This window comes from Babesia bigemina (assembly GCF_000981445.1).
Source record: "Babesia bigemina genome assembly Bbig001, chromosome : III".
Lineage (NCBI taxonomy): Eukaryota > Apicomplexa > Aconoidasida > Piroplasmida > Babesiidae > Babesia > Babesia bigemina.
In genome coordinates this window covers 2,306,007-2,320,428 of record NC_027218.1, presented here as the reverse complement: position 1 = coordinate 2,320,428, position 14,422 = coordinate 2,306,007, and the positions used below count along the sequence as shown (strand labels likewise).

The following is a 14,422-nucleotide window of genomic DNA, read 5'->3' as shown; positions in this document are numbered from 1 at the left end:
CGCCGGCGCGGCCACGGCCAGACCGTGACCGCCACCTCTGTCCCGCCGTCCGACGGCGCCGCCGATCACAGCACGCCTTTTAACGATGATTTACGGCGTCTTCCTGCAGAATGTGAAGAACAACACGCGCCTGTCCAGGTGGTAGGCGGCTTTGATCGCACGGCATCGCGCGCAGGTACTGCAACTTCAGCCAGCAGGAAAAGAAACGCATCGCGGACCTCATCTACACGGAGATATCGCGGCGCGACGTGCGCTGGGTGAACTTCTACGACCTGGAAGGCCGCAAGGTTGTCTACCGCAAGTACGCCGGGATCGTCATCAGCATCTACACCGACCGCGAGGACAACACGCTGGCGTACCACGAGCTCATCCACCTCATCGTCGAGATCCTCGACGACTTCTACGACAACGTGCACGAGCTGGACGTCGTGTGCAACTTCAACACGCTGCACAGCCTGCTCAACGAGCTCATACTTGCAGGCGAACTGCTCGAAACCTCGAAGCAGACTGTGCTTGACCGGATGAAGGCCACGTATAAGTTGAACTGACTCCTGCAGGGCTCTAATGTTATTATTCTGACCTGTTGTTGTGCTTTGTTTGCAGCAAAATAACGATGTGGATCCACTGTTGCCGGAGACTTGCCTAATGTAGGTAGCGTGAGGTATGGCGCTAGGCAGCGTACAAAAGGACGCCGCCTCAATCCGTACCCAGATATGGTATCATATGGTGGTTGTTTGAAATGGCCATTTGTGCTGATGGAGGCAGGCTATTTGGGGATCAGACGTTGGCGGCCGCATGACCAGGATCCATGCCGCCTTCATCGGCTGGTAAACTCCGCGGTGCAACACATGGCACTCGGATCAGACGTGGCGACCACTGACCCGAGGAGTATCCGAAGGACGATGTGACAACAGGCTGCTTGGTTCTTGTTTCCAATCGGTAGACGCCAGTAAGTGCCGCTGAGCCTCCGGCTGATCACATACAATTTTATCCGGTTATCACGATCTTAGCTTAACCGTGGCATTACAAAAGGTTGCAGATTAACATATATTAGCGTTAGGTGTGTTTCCTAAAATTTTTGCCCCGCGTAAATCAGGGAAAGGTAATGTGTCATTTTCTTCGTGGTACAACGCGGAACCCAGCGCGTTGTCCAGTACGTATTCAAAAAACAAACTGTGTCAACTTAACTACGGAAGTTTAATTAAACTACGAACTGCAACTTCTGCCAAGGCAACTTGGAATTTTCATCCCGAGGAATTTTCGCACTGCCGCAATAGCGAGCGGAGCATCGCCTCTAAAACACAATAATAAATTTTGCAAAGATGGAGAACTCAAATATGGGACTGTTCAAGACTCGTACTGACTGCAGGCTGCTGCGGAACCGCAACACGATTGCCACCGGGCCCTTTGGGTACTCCGTGATGGCAACGTGCCTGGCTATTATAACGGCCGCGACGCTGCTCTTCATTTGCATCTGGCCATTAGAGAATGCGGTTCTTTACCATCTTTTCGGGATGGGTATGCCGCTGGTGTTCAAAATCTGGAGTGCAGGGACTACTGTCATTCTATTTAGCATACTGTGCAGGAGTGTTACCCCGATTTACTTGCTTATTGTATCGTGTTTATTATACTTCATGAACCACGTAAGTTTATTTCCAGATCGCATCAACGTGTGCAGATGATGCTGTTAGCAGGGCTGGTCCAGTTGTACATGAGACAGCACGCGGCCAACTATACGCTCTTTAGAATGATGTACCATTCACCGCAGATCTTTCACTTCGCCATATTCATGGTTCTTTCTATATTAAGGCTTATATTGACACTGCCGCTGTTGTACTACGTGATGGTGCTGGCCTCGATCCGTACCTTCGGCGGCACGGGGTGGGAGTGCCTGTCGTCCTTGAAGCTGGAGGAGAAACAACTGGAAGGGCAAAGGAAGCAACTGGAGATACGCAGTGAATGGTTGAACCTAGTGAACCAGGAATAGAGCCGAAAACGATCCAGCAAGACGGTACCTCAGGAGTTCCTGCAACGCCTCATGCTAAAAATTAACAAACTATAATTAGCGTATTTTTAAAAACGTGACGTTGTATGTGGCTCGCCGCGACGCCTACTCGCGTCTAAAATTCACAGATTCGGTGATGCGAGGAATTTTCGTCGCAGGGTACGGCGCAGAGAGGCACGGCCGCGCGGCATATAATATTTATTGAAGTCAAGATGGCGTTCAAAGAGACTTTGATTAATATGCACCGGGAAAATGTGAAGGGGAGTTTCGGGGGTCGTCTGAATGTTGTGCATACCCTCATGGTCCTGCACGCCTTAGAGGCAGCAGTGACTATTCAGATGTTTGTTAGCAACTACCTGTATGAGTCCCAAATGCACGGCTCCGGGTTTCTAATTCACTGCATCTTGAATGTAGTATTCAACGTGATTACGCTGATAGGATTCATTCCGGGAACTTTCTGGCTTTACTTGAGCCTGCCCTTCCACGTCATTGTATGTCTACATCCCTCATACGTTATAGGGATGATTGTGGGAAACCTAATCTTCTGGATGTATGTTCGCTCCGGTCTGAATGATGCGAAAATCTTTAAGAATTTGTTCTTCTTATTGGTTACCCGCGGTCTTCTGGCAGCGGTCATGACCTTGTTTTTTAAATTGTACCTCAGTTTAACGGTTTTATGGTACCACCTCGTCCTCGAACGCATACGTGCAGCAGGTGGAAACGGCCGGGAAATGAAATCGGCACTGGAAATTGAGATGGAAACGAGAATGGGACCGAACTGCAGGAGGGGTTCATGTCCGATTGAAATTCTTTAGTCAGGATTCTCATCGGCATGAAAGCCACTCAATAGCAGCCGCAACTCAAATAAGTCTTATACATTCGTAATGTTGGTAGTTCATACGTTTACACCCTCCATTGTTTGATGCGCGATTGCTGCGTTCAGCCTATGAGGAATATGCCTCCTAGTGACAACTACACTACCGCTGTGTCGTTCGTGCACTCTTAGTAGAATCTTAGTTGCTAGCGTAGTTGGCAATTAGCCCGTAGTTTGCCGCCAATAGGAAGAATTGGTGGCAGTGTCCGACGTTTGTACGTCCGCTAAATTTGCCCATGGATTACCGACGCTGTTCTGTTACCACCCATGAAAGTATTAAAATGGCGTCGCAAACTGCCATGTTGTCAAAATTGCAGCGTTTGTAGCTGCTGTAGTACACTAATGTGCTGAAGTAACAGCAACGAACACCAGACATGCCACAAGTAGGGAACGATCGCACAACTCAGCATTCTAAGAAATAGATTTGATGAAATTCAAGGTTTAGGTTTCGTGGAAATCAGTAGTTGCGTTCCGCCGCCGATTGCTGAACGATTTTCCTCCACACATCACCAGACTACACAAACGTTGCATTTCCGCGCCTCTATCGACGTCCTTCACATAACATCGTTAGCGTGGGCCTTCCATGAGATTTGGAATATACGGTAGTCGGCTCGTCGGGCTTGTTAGTTGATGCTTGCACGTTCCACGGCTCATGTCCGTATGACACACCCATCAATAGTGTCTTGGAATCCGTGAGTCGTTGTCAAGCTTTGGCGTGCATTTCGTTCATCTGCTGCTGTATGCGGTCCACGGCCGTTTGCAGGAGCTGCTCATCGACGGCTACGTCATCCTGAGACTCGCATTTTAGTTTCGAAAGGTGGTGTTGTAGAGGCTCTATTTTGGCAGCCGTGGCCTCAGCTCCCTTCGATGCCTTGCCCGAAGCGTCGACAATCGGTTCCGGGTGTTTATAGGGAGTTTCCGGCTTCGACTGCTCCACCTTTCTAGCGCTGTCGTCGAGCAGCTTTTCCCGGGCCTCGTACAGACGGTTGAACTGGTTCATCGCACGACGCTTGAGGTCAACATTGGCCGGGTCCAGGTTTATCTTATCAGGGTGCCATTGCTTGCACAGCTGGTTGAAAGCCTGCTTTATTTCGCGGGGGTTCGCCGTGCTGCTGACACCGAGGATCTGGAACATGGTTGCCCCCAGCTGTGACTGCAGAGCCGCCATCTTCTCGTCGTCGAACACGCCGCAGTTCTCGCGCATCAGATAACACGTTTTAGCCGCATTACCCCAGTCAAGCAGTTTCTCGTACGCCTGGATGCAGGTGGCGTAGGCGTTGGTGTACGACGGAATGTGCTGCACGCAGAGCTCGCACGCTTCCACCGCGCCAGTCCACCTGTCCAGGTGCATCAGACTGCGGGCCTTGTTGTAGTAGAGCTTGCCCAGGTTCACGTCTTGGGTGGCCACTTTGTCGCCGCCGTCGATGCTGAGCACCTCTATCTGCATCTCTATGGCCTCCGAGTACATCTTCAGCGCAGCCTCGAAATCGTTGTCCCGGTAGTTCTCGGAGCCCTTTGCCGCCTTTTGGACCACTGCCAACCCCATGAGTTCGACGCGGACCTTGCCCTTGGCGACATCCAGCGGGGTCTCCTTGTGGTGGTTGGGCGCGCTGATGTGCTCCGCGTCGATGGCGTATGGCTTCAAGGTCTGCACTACAGCCACGGCGTCACCCTTCGCCACCCTGTGCCACAGGTTGTCTCCATTATGGGGATCGGTTGGGAATGTGGCGAAGTTGAAGTCCAATGCCTTCATGTACCGGTATGCCTGCGTGGCATTGCACGAATCGCCGAACGACCACATCATCGGATGGCTCACACGCGCGCTGTACGTCGGCGCCAGCTGGAAATCGAGGAACCTTCGCGCGACGGATTCTTTCAGAATTTCCACAGCCCTGAAGTTGTCGTAGTACAACGCGGTGAAGAGGTAGTTGTAGAGCGTGCCCATATCAGTGTGCTTAAGGATGCTCAGCAACACTAAGCGGTTCATGACAACCCCCATTTTCTCGCGTTGGGCATCGCTTTTCGCTGTACCGTGCATGCTGAACCTGCGCGGAGGGTGGCTCGACTCCATCTCATCCACCACACGCCGCTCGAACTCTTGCGGGTAGGGGTACCTATTGGTGGCGGCCGGCAGGTGCCCCTCAGTGAATATGCGATTGATGCCGTGCCGCAGCGCCGAGTGCCTCAGGCGGCTGTGCAAAACGTCTGCATCGCTCCGTATGCCGTCGTTAATGAAGTCCACCAGGTCGCCACAACGCACCACCTCCGGCATCGAGCTCAGGTCGCGGTACAGCTCCGATTGAAAAGCAGCGTTAGACGACTGGTCCATACTGGTGTACAGATACGTTTTCAGGGTCGTTATGTATGAACGTCTCCTCTGGTCGAGCTCATCAGCATCGATAATGACGGCGGGCATGGTTGCGGTGTAGTTTGAGTCGTCAGTTTCTTCGCCGTCCGCACCCTCCTGATCCTTAGGTCGGTCGGCTCTGCGGGTGCTCTTTAGACGCAGCAACTTAGCCTCAAGTGCATCTAGTCTCGCCTCCAGGTCGCTCCTCTCCGATTCGTGCTCCCTGGCCTGGTTGCGCAGGCGGGCCAGCTCTTGGTTCTTCAGGTGCAGCTGGCTGTATAGGGCCCTGCGTATTCGCTCGTTTTCACGTTGGGCTGCTTCTCTGGCACTAGCCATCGACTCTATTTGGTCGGCCATCGCTCGGAGTGACATCACCAGCCCACTGTAATCCCTTTCGAGCATCGAATGCGCACCAGCATATCCAGCTGATGCGTGACCAGGTTCCTCGTAGCCAAACTCGACATCAAAGATATAATCGTTGTCGTTGTGGTTTGGCATCTCCCTGGCACTCCTAACTGGCGGCTTGACTTCCGCGCTGTTGGGGTCTGCATCTGACTCCGGGTGCCATCTGTACGGACTGCGCTCCCGATGCGATTTGGACCTTGCCGCCTCCGGTTCCGTAGAGTAGTGTATTTCATTCTCTACAACCACGGGGCTGCCTTCATCCGTGGACGTCTGAGAATCATGGCGGATGCTAAAGGCGTTATCCGATGAACTCTCAGCCTCTTGGAAAAAGTTGTCATTGCGGAACATCTCCACAGAGGTGGTGTAAAGCATTTTCCCGTAGGTGTCGTCAGCGTGGCGACGCAACCGGTTTTTGCTTATACGTGCAGCGCTCCTTTCAGCGAACGTAGAGTCTGGTACCGTCGCATGCAGACGCATCATGCGTTTGCGTTGTTCCTCATTGATGCTGCTGTCGTAGTGCCTGGAGTCCCTTGATTTGTCCTCTTTTCTGTTGTGAGACGCTTTTTTGTCGGATGTGGAGCCTCTGGTACCGGCTTCGCCGCCGTAGTTCGTGTGCGGCACCCCCCAGCGTAAATCCTTAAGGTATTCGTGGAACCTCTTATCCATACCCCTATTGGTTACGTGGTCCCGCCCACCGCTGCCCGATTCGCGGTGCCTAGAAGCCTCCGGATGCGTTGAATTGAACATTGTGTCTTTATCTTGATGCCTCATCTCTCCATACGACAAGAGGTCTAGTCTGCTTCACCAACTTGATGTCGTAGTGCGTTATCACAGGTGAGCGTTTTTACCGTATTTCGCTTACACCCCCTTAATATGGTCTCATAACGGTTCCTCTGCACTTTCTACGCTTGGAGATCAATCACACTTTCATTTTGTGCAATGCTGAGGGCACACCTGTGGAGTTCCGATGCAGATAATGATTAGACGCCAGTGCTGCGACACTTGCACTCGTGTCGCCTAAATAACAGACGATCGCAGACTCGCGTTAGTACCGTGTGCTTCCACCCGTGCCGGCGCACAAATGAGACTGGAAGACCTGGATCAAATGTGTCCTGAGGGGTGTTTACACATCACATAACGACGGCGCTCAACGCTCAAAACACTATACACATTAATAGCGATCATAAAGGTCGCTTTTGATACCAAATAAAACCTTGGCGATGTTAGACAACACGTTTTTAATGTACAGCGTCACGTCTGATGCGTTACACAGCCCTCAATCTTCCACGCCAATATATGCGATCCTGTACTTATACCTATGGTAAATTGATATCTCACATATGTATGGGTGATTCGCATGGCAATTATAAGAGTAGTCGTATTTTGAGGTCCATGTGTACGGGTCTCCGCCCACGCATGGCGCGCGCAAGCGTCACCGCCGGATGGGTCGCAAAGCGCATCGCGTTTCGACCTCCCGTATCGCGTAGTCTAAGCTGACGTTTGAGTATGGATTCCACGGCTGATGAGGTACGTGACCCTCCTTTAGTGCGCCATGAACCGCCTTCCGTGACTCTAAGCCCGGCACCCAGTTAACCGCTTCGCAGGAGAGGGAGGCCATCACGGCATCCAACCTCAAAAGGCATGTGTCCGTGCTCGAAAAACGTCTGCTGCGCAATCAGCAGGTGCGTCTGGAACACCCGGAGGACCCAGAGCGGTAGGAATGAAGTGTCTTTGTGTCCACAACTTCGCAGCTGGGTGAAATCGGAGGTCGATCTGGATGAGCAGATTCGTCTATTCCATGACATATGCGCTCAGCCTGAGCTCTTCGGGCAGTTCGAGGAGCTCGGCGGCCTGCGCATCCTGCGCGACGCACTATCGCATCCAAACATTGGTATGTCAGCCTCCAATACCCGCCTTCCATGATGCCGCAGATATCGCAATGGCAACGCTTGCCGTTTTGAACGAAATAGTCGACCCAGAGGTGCTAGTTCGACTCGCTCGCGCTGAGAAATTCGTGCGCTCCCTGCAAGAGTTGAGCCTGCACGTACCTTGCGTCGCGGCGCTGCTGAAGATCGAGGAGGACAACTCGGAGGTGGACTATGAAGGCGTAAAGAATGCGCTGGAGCTCTTGGAGAACCTCATGGAGCTCTTCCCGTCGATAGCGGGGGGCATGAGCGAAAACCGCGAACTGCTTCTGTTCTTGTTGCGCCGCATGAAGGCGAGCAAAACGCTGGAGTACGACTCGAACCGCGTACACGCGGGGGAGATACTGTGTATCCTCCTGCAGCATTCGGAGGAGTGCCTAACGCTGGTGGGCGGACAGGAGTTGGAAGGGGTTGACAAGCTGCTGCGCATCATCACCGTGTTCCGCAAAAAGGACCCCGAGGGAGTAGAGGAAGAGGAACTTGTCGAAAATGCTGTCCAGTGCCTCTGCAGGCTGATGCTGATGTGGGTTGCGTGCACTATGTTACGTCCTTACTGTATTCAGACCGTCCAATCGCTTGCTCTTCGGGAAACTGCAAGGTGTTAAGCTGCTGATTCGGCTTATAAAGGAGCGCCGCTCAACCTATCGTTTGGCCATAACGCTGCTAGATTATGCCCTGATGGATTCGCCGGAAAACTGCGCGCTCTTCGTTTCTGGGTTAGTCTTGTCTAATCGGCTGTGCCATTACCGTCTTAGGCTCGGGCTCAAGTGCATATTTAGCGTGTTGATGCGCAAGGGAGTTCGCACTAAACCCGGATCGGAGGATGAGAAACTCGAGGACGAGCACGTGTTGGGAGTGGTCCACTCGCTGTGCGCCCACAGCTCCGGCACGGAGCTCGCTCGCGTGATGAACAAGTTCGTCGAGCACAAATACGAAAAGTTGGAGCGCCTAATTGAGCTCCACGAGAAGTACAATGCGATGAGCCGTGCCGCAGCCAAGAGCATTCAGGGGCGCAGTGGAAGCGTACGTTCTATGTACTCGGCGCTGCAGCTGAATGAGGACAAGCAAAAGTACCTGGAGCGTTACGAAGCCGGGCTCTCAATATGCCAGTTGGTGGACTGCATCATATTGCGTCTGTACAACATGGGCAATTCGAACCTCAGCTCGTGCCTCCTGGTTCTACTACACAACAAGGGTGTCGATATACAGGACATATACAACAATATCTCCGGTAAGCACCCATATCGGCGCCTAAAATGTCTACAGACTATCTGGAGCACCTGGACGAAAGTGCTAATGACACTAGAGAGAAAGTGGACCGGCTGCTGAAGACCTTCTTAACCGGTGCCAGTGATAGTGGACTCTTCGAGTGATTCACGCATAGTGAACTTCTGGAGACACTAACAACCATCGTTAATTTTTGTGGCTTTCATGCTCTAATGCGTGTTGTATAAGAGTCTGTGTAGTTGTCTAATGCCTTTAAAACAAATATAGACACGGCAGTGTGTCGATGTGCTGGATGCTTCAGATGAGGGCGTAAAATCCGCAACAGCTTACACACCGGATTTTAATAGCGCGAACACCATATATGTATCCATCTGACGTCGAGATAAAACCGTTTGAGGCCGGAAGAAGGCTGCACCTGGACGCATGGCATCTGACGGAGCATGGATTGGCGTATAGGCCCGTTAAGACTCCAAAACGCTCATATTATAACTGGCCAAGTATGGCCGATTAGCCGCTGTTGTACGCCGGCGATGCAGTATGGATGTGTTCCACTTCCTGCTGATGGCTTCTGTCTGACGTAGCTTGCTGCGTTCAAACCGTCTAGCCGAGACTGTGGATGCGCACAGCCCGTCCATGCCAGGTTTACAAAATATTAACGCCGAAGGAGGTGGGATTTTACGATTTTGGAAATCGTGCAGTGGATTTACTGGCTGTCTGTGTGTCACAGGCGCAGCCGTCTACCGTTCAAGTACTGCTTTGCAGATAACGGATAACTAACCATATTACAATATGACGTCTTCTGTGCTTGCGGTCAAGAAAACGGGATCGGGATTCTCCGGCGTATCGTCGGGCCCCCTTCCTCTCCGCATGCTGTCTGTCTTGGTGTTAATGGTGACTGTGTCCCTTAACGTCCCGTCCTCTGTGGCTTTGGAAACGCGACAGAGGTTTTCTTCGCCTATCGGAATCGTCAATAACGTGAATGTAGCCTCCCCAAACAACTTTGAGTCGCCTATCATAGTGCAAGAAGAGAACCAGTCCTGGAATGTGGCAGAGCCACATATTGCTACCATCAACGCACACCGCGTAGATACCCACTCGCAAAAAACCGAAAGCAAGACTGTGCCTGCATGGGATTACGCGCGCCATGGTGCTGACTGGACCTCGGGTATGTGCAAAATCGGCTCCATGCAGTCTCCAGTGGATCTACACGTGGATGGTCTGGTGAGCCGTAGACCAGAAAATCTCAAGCAAGTGTTCGAGTCTGTGCTTAAAGGAGACACTACAGTGAATACTCTGAGTGATGGTTGGAAGCGCGGAGATATCGTCTATTCGTATCGTCATCTCATATCGTCCGTACAGGTGATGCGCACCGACAAAGTATTCCGACTGTCGATTCCGGCTAACGAAGGATCTACGTTCGGCGCACTATTCACTACCGACAGACCTAACTTGTACATGGCAACCCACATCGAGTTTCACTCGCCCAGTGAGCACACCTTCGAAGGTTCTGCCAACAGGCGCCAGGTGGAGGTGCAGATCTGGCATTACTACGGTGACGACTCGGGCGCTGATTCAGGAATCAGAAGCCTGGAGTTAAACGAGCATACCGACATGAACGTGCTGGTGAGCACGCATGACGCCGATATGATTAACCGTGTTAACAAAGTTGGCGCTCAAAGGATGGATGCCGAAAGTAAGTTGTCGTCTAAAAAGGCTGAAGAATCTCATAAATCGGAGGAGCCCGCCGCTAAGAATGATAAATCTAATGAGGTGGATGATAGTAAATCTAAGAGTGATGAGGGTGATAAAACATCCTCCCATGATCAGGCCGACAAGACCCCACACGTCGATCATTTCGCCGATAGCCACCAAAATGACAAGCCAGTTGCGGATGATGTTACCAAGGATGTTCATAGTGAGACTTATGTACAGCCTTCGACGTCAGACAAACCGGGAGAGCATGGAACCGCAGAGGTTTCATCTGCGAGCGACAAATCGACGCCGCCCGTCGTAAACGAATCGCAGTCTGAGGGTGCTGATACGAAAAAAGAAGAAAAATCGCCTTATGTGATTGTTGACATCGACGGGAACAAGATCGGGCAAAACAAACCGTCAGGCAGTGCTTCCGCAACCAATAATACCCGCGGTCATTCAGAAGATGTCAAATCGGCGACAAAATCCGTTGCCGTAGCTGAAAAGCATGAGGAACACAAGGACAGCGATCCCGACGACTATGAGGATATAGATGACGAGGAAGACGATGAAGTGGATGATGGAGAGGACATAAAGGATGCCAACTTCGTAAACGACGAAGCCGGTGCCAGCTTTATCGAGGTTCTGAGCGATGTCGAGATGGCAGATGGACATCACGTCATAAACCCGAACTTCGCAAATACCAAGCCACACGATGCGGTGGTACATTCAGTGCGCAACGGCAGTTACAGGGGCAACCTTCACCAAGAGCAAAACAATACTCCCCTGGCAATTAGTGACAAAGCTGAAAACATTTCGGATATGCATGCTCAATCTACGGGTGAAAAGCTTACTGATAAACATGCCGATGCCGCAAAACCTGCTGATTCAGCTGATGGAAAAAAGAAAAACGATGGAACCGGACACGAGTCACATCCCTTGAAATCGGAACACTCGAAGGTATACTCAGACATGGTGGAAAGCGAGCAGTTCGAGCTGTTGCACAAGTACCTGCTCGATCACCTGCACAAGGCCGCGTACGACAAGGAAGGTGACCGCCGCCACGTGTCGGAGAAACGCCGTGCGCGAGAGACCGGGGTTCACTGGGGTCGCTGGGCAGTGCTTTCCATGACTTTCATGAGTGAGGAGATGGAGAGGACCCGTATCGAAACCTTGAAATCTTTTCCCTCCGAAAGGTTCATGGAACAGGTGCTGAGCGTAGGGTCCGAGGTTGATGTGTCTGCTGATCCAAATTCTTCAGGTGTAGGTGACCTTGGTGCCGATAATGGGTCGGAGCTTCCGGTAGTCGAACTCGACGTGCCAATCAACCTTTCCTCTCTTCTGATGATGTTGGAAACGAAAAATTTGAACTACTTCGCGTACGACGGTTCGTTCACCCGTCCGGGATGTGAGGAGACTGTGCGTTGGTATGTGGCGAAGGAGTCGCTTCCAGTGTCAACTGAGTTGATGCTGCAGATACATCGCATGTTAAACCAGACGCGCGACCAAACCGCGCACTCCGCCCCTATCAACAAGTACAGGGAACTACAGAACGTCAATTCCAACCTGCATAACTCCGGAAAGGTTCACCTTGTTCACGCATACCCAATGGAGTATTTCATCGCTGCATCACTGGATCACGCACGACAAACGCCAGTTCACCATGAATCAGGATTCTACACTTGTTCATTCGGCTTATGGGCAATAATCGCTGCAGTTACACTTATGTATTTGTAAACTAATGTTATAATTTCAGTTAGCCTGTGTTTGTGCTAATTATACAATGCTTTCAGTTACATATTGTGTGGCTCACCGCTACGTCTTACGTAGCCGATGACATGCTTGGATGCCACCACATCGACAATGGAAATGACAAGGTTGCACTAATCTGTGAACTGCGTGATGTTATTAAACATACACGTAGAGGCATGCGATTTCCTCAATATATTGGATAGCGTTGTGAATTGCGCTTCCATAATCCCGCGGACACAACATGACATGCTGCTGAGCGCTGCCCCCGTGAAATGGCAGACATTGAGATATTACAACTCCACGCAGCCCATTATGCTACATGAGGTCCTTGGACGGGAAGAAGGAGTAGGGATTAATGTCCATCTCCTCAGTTATATGCGTAATTTTGGGTACGTCCAACTCCGACCTGGGAATGAATCGAAACTTTCTGGTACCCAATATATCCGAGAAGTAGTCACGGGCTTTCTGGAGGTCCGGAAGCGGATGCGTAACGAGGTAATAAATGAAGAATATAACCGCCAACACGACTGCACCTGCAGCAATGACGCCGCATATTTTGGCTATGCGACGTCCACAACATGGGCATGCACAACCCAATCGACTTCTACGAGCCGTAGTCTCTCCACACCCTTCACACAAGTCGGCACAGGACTCACCGGGGTCTACAATACACATGCAATTTTTAGACGGTTCACAGCCAATCGGCTCCTCATGGTATTTATTGTTTCCCATTTTGAACTGACAGAAAGGACGTTTTTCCTCCATATTTGCCTTCAAATAGGGAGATGTGCGACAGCATTCACTCTGCGCTCCGACATCAGACGGCGCTCGCACACATTACACCTTTACGACCAACACCTGCGTTGAGAGCTTTAATTGCAATCACCGTAAAACTAACATGGAGGTCAACTACTTGGGATAGAGGAACGCAGAATACGCTCCATGCATCATTTAATCCGCGCAGCGCCATAGGTGCGCTTCCGGCTGTCTAGGATTGCTGCGGTGCGACGCAACAGTGTCAGCAAATGCCGCAATCTCACTCATAAATGTCACTGAACCACTCCTTTCACTGTCTATGACTTCGGAAATGCCACCGCATCACGCAGTGTGTAGCCCATGGACAGGGCTTTGCACGTCTTCTAGACACGTACCTACTCAATGACATTATACCCTCGTGACATTTAGATAAGTCGAGACCTCGGGCAGAATCGCGATTTTCGGCTGTTGGTGTGAAAGGCCAGTTGCCTGACTAATCCGTCTATTCTCAACATCGAATGACGTCATCGACTTACACCGCTCAGCGGGCACGCATCACTAATAACGCTAATTAAACAATCTCCATGTTTGCAAGAAAATGCGATAGGTTGTTATCGGAGGCTGTGAGTCATTGCTTGATATAGATCAATATGAGATGGATGGCTTCGACACCTCACTAAATAAATTCGTCACTCCAATCCTCAATTTCCGAGCGTTACCTGGATAGATGTGGACTAATGTCGTTAGGAAGACTAAGAGTGCCAATGTGCCAATTAGAATGCCAATGCGAAGTATGCAGCAATGACATCGACACGTGAACAAATATTTACACCTCCCAGCGCCCTTGTGATCACATGCCTTGTTTTTGCGTTCTTCGTATTTTGCCTTGCACGATGTGCAATTTGGACATTTTTCACAACACCACGGACAGCAGTAACAATCTCCCGGTTTCGGGCATATAATATTACACGTACAGGGACAACATTTACATACTAAGCCTTTTGTGCAACCGATACTCTTGCAGCACGTAGCACCTCCATTCTCGCACTTTGCTTCTTTACATCCACACTCCCCATTAGTCATTTTAGCCTCACTTGACAAATAACCTTGGAGAAATCTTTAGCTACCCAGGCTATAGTAGCGGTTGGGGGAGGAAATAACATAACCACCGCAGCATAGGTGTACAGCGTTATACCTTCTGCTTGTTCTGCTATCTAGCATTGGGGAGAGGTAAAAATATTTCTACGCTTCTTGCGTTTAAGATGCATGGGACAGTAGTTGGCATAGATCCGCCACATAATATACGGTTCCTAACACATGCAACTGTTGATTATTTCCAGCTGTACGTCATTTGATTATATTTCTAATTTAAATTGCGCGCTGTATGCTGCTTCGTCATACTGAGCGATGTCCTACTGTGCGCTCTAGTTATCAATTAT

General features: G+C 50.8%; 7 protein-coding genes across 7 annotated transcripts; 5 read left to right on the top strand and 2 right to left on the bottom strand.

Annotated features, from left to right (window-relative positions):
* Nucleotides 1–85: 85 nt before the first annotated feature.
* On the top strand, nucleotides 86–548 carry BBBOND_0309270 (clathrin adaptor complex small chain family protein, putative; the record flags this gene model as incomplete). Its single annotated transcript, XM_012913756.1, has 2 exons — nucleotides 86–141; nucleotides 176–548. 2 exons carry the CDS (start codon nucleotides 86–88, stop codon nucleotides 546–548), a joined length of 429 nt encoding a protein of 142 aa, XP_012769210.1.
* A 774-nt stretch (nucleotides 549–1,322) lies between these two features.
* Nucleotides 1,323–1,987, top strand: BBBOND_0309260 (hypothetical protein, conserved; the record flags this gene model as incomplete). The annotated part of the gene is made up of 2 exons (XM_012913755.1): nucleotides 1,323–1,643; nucleotides 1,679–1,987. The coding sequence occupies 2 exons, from the start codon at nucleotides 1,323–1,325 to the stop codon at nucleotides 1,985–1,987; spliced, it is 630 nt and encodes a 209-aa protein (XP_012769209.1).
* A 230-nt stretch (nucleotides 1,988–2,217) lies between these two features.
* On the top strand, nucleotides 2,218–2,820 carry BBBOND_0309250 (hypothetical protein; the record flags this gene model as incomplete). Its single annotated transcript, XM_012913754.1, has 1 exon — nucleotides 2,218–2,820. The coding sequence occupies one exon, from the start codon at nucleotides 2,218–2,220 to the stop codon at nucleotides 2,818–2,820; it is 603 nt and encodes a 200-aa protein (XP_012769208.1).
* A 762-nt stretch (nucleotides 2,821–3,582) lies between these two features.
* BBBOND_0309240 (DnaJ domain containing protein, putative) lies at nucleotides 3,583–6,402 on the bottom strand (the record flags this gene model as incomplete). Its single annotated transcript, XM_012913753.1, has 1 exon — nucleotides 3,583–6,402. The coding sequence occupies one exon, from the start codon at nucleotides 6,400–6,402 to the stop codon at nucleotides 3,583–3,585; it is 2,820 nt and encodes a 939-aa protein (XP_012769207.1).
* Nucleotides 6,403–7,137: 735 nt separating this feature from the next.
* Nucleotides 7,138–8,929, top strand: BBBOND_0309230 (BETA-CATENIN-LIKE PROTEIN 1 (NUCLEAR ASSOCIATED PROTEIN), putative; the record flags this gene model as incomplete). Its single annotated transcript, XM_012913752.1, has 7 exons — nucleotides 7,138–7,158; nucleotides 7,236–7,345; nucleotides 7,383–7,522; nucleotides 7,563–8,079; nucleotides 8,120–8,272; nucleotides 8,312–8,787; nucleotides 8,823–8,929. The coding sequence occupies 7 exons, from the start codon at nucleotides 7,138–7,140 to the stop codon at nucleotides 8,927–8,929; spliced, it is 1,524 nt and encodes a 507-aa protein (XP_012769206.1).
* Nucleotides 8,930–9,572: 643 nt separating this feature from the next.
* On the top strand, nucleotides 9,573–12,212 carry BBBOND_0309220 (membrane protein, putative; the record flags this gene model as incomplete). Its single annotated transcript, XM_012913751.1, has 1 exon — nucleotides 9,573–12,212. One exon carries the CDS (start codon nucleotides 9,573–9,575, stop codon nucleotides 12,210–12,212), a length of 2,640 nt encoding a protein of 879 aa, XP_012769205.1.
* Nucleotides 12,213–12,542: 330 nt separating this feature from the next.
* Nucleotides 12,543–12,959, bottom strand: BBBOND_0309210 (hypothetical protein; the record flags this gene model as incomplete). The annotated part of the gene is made up of 2 exons (XM_012913750.1): nucleotides 12,543–12,754; nucleotides 12,884–12,959. The coding sequence occupies 2 exons, from the start codon at nucleotides 12,957–12,959 to the stop codon at nucleotides 12,543–12,545; spliced, it is 288 nt and encodes a 95-aa protein (XP_012769204.1).
* Nucleotides 12,960–14,422: the final 1,463 nt, after the last annotated feature.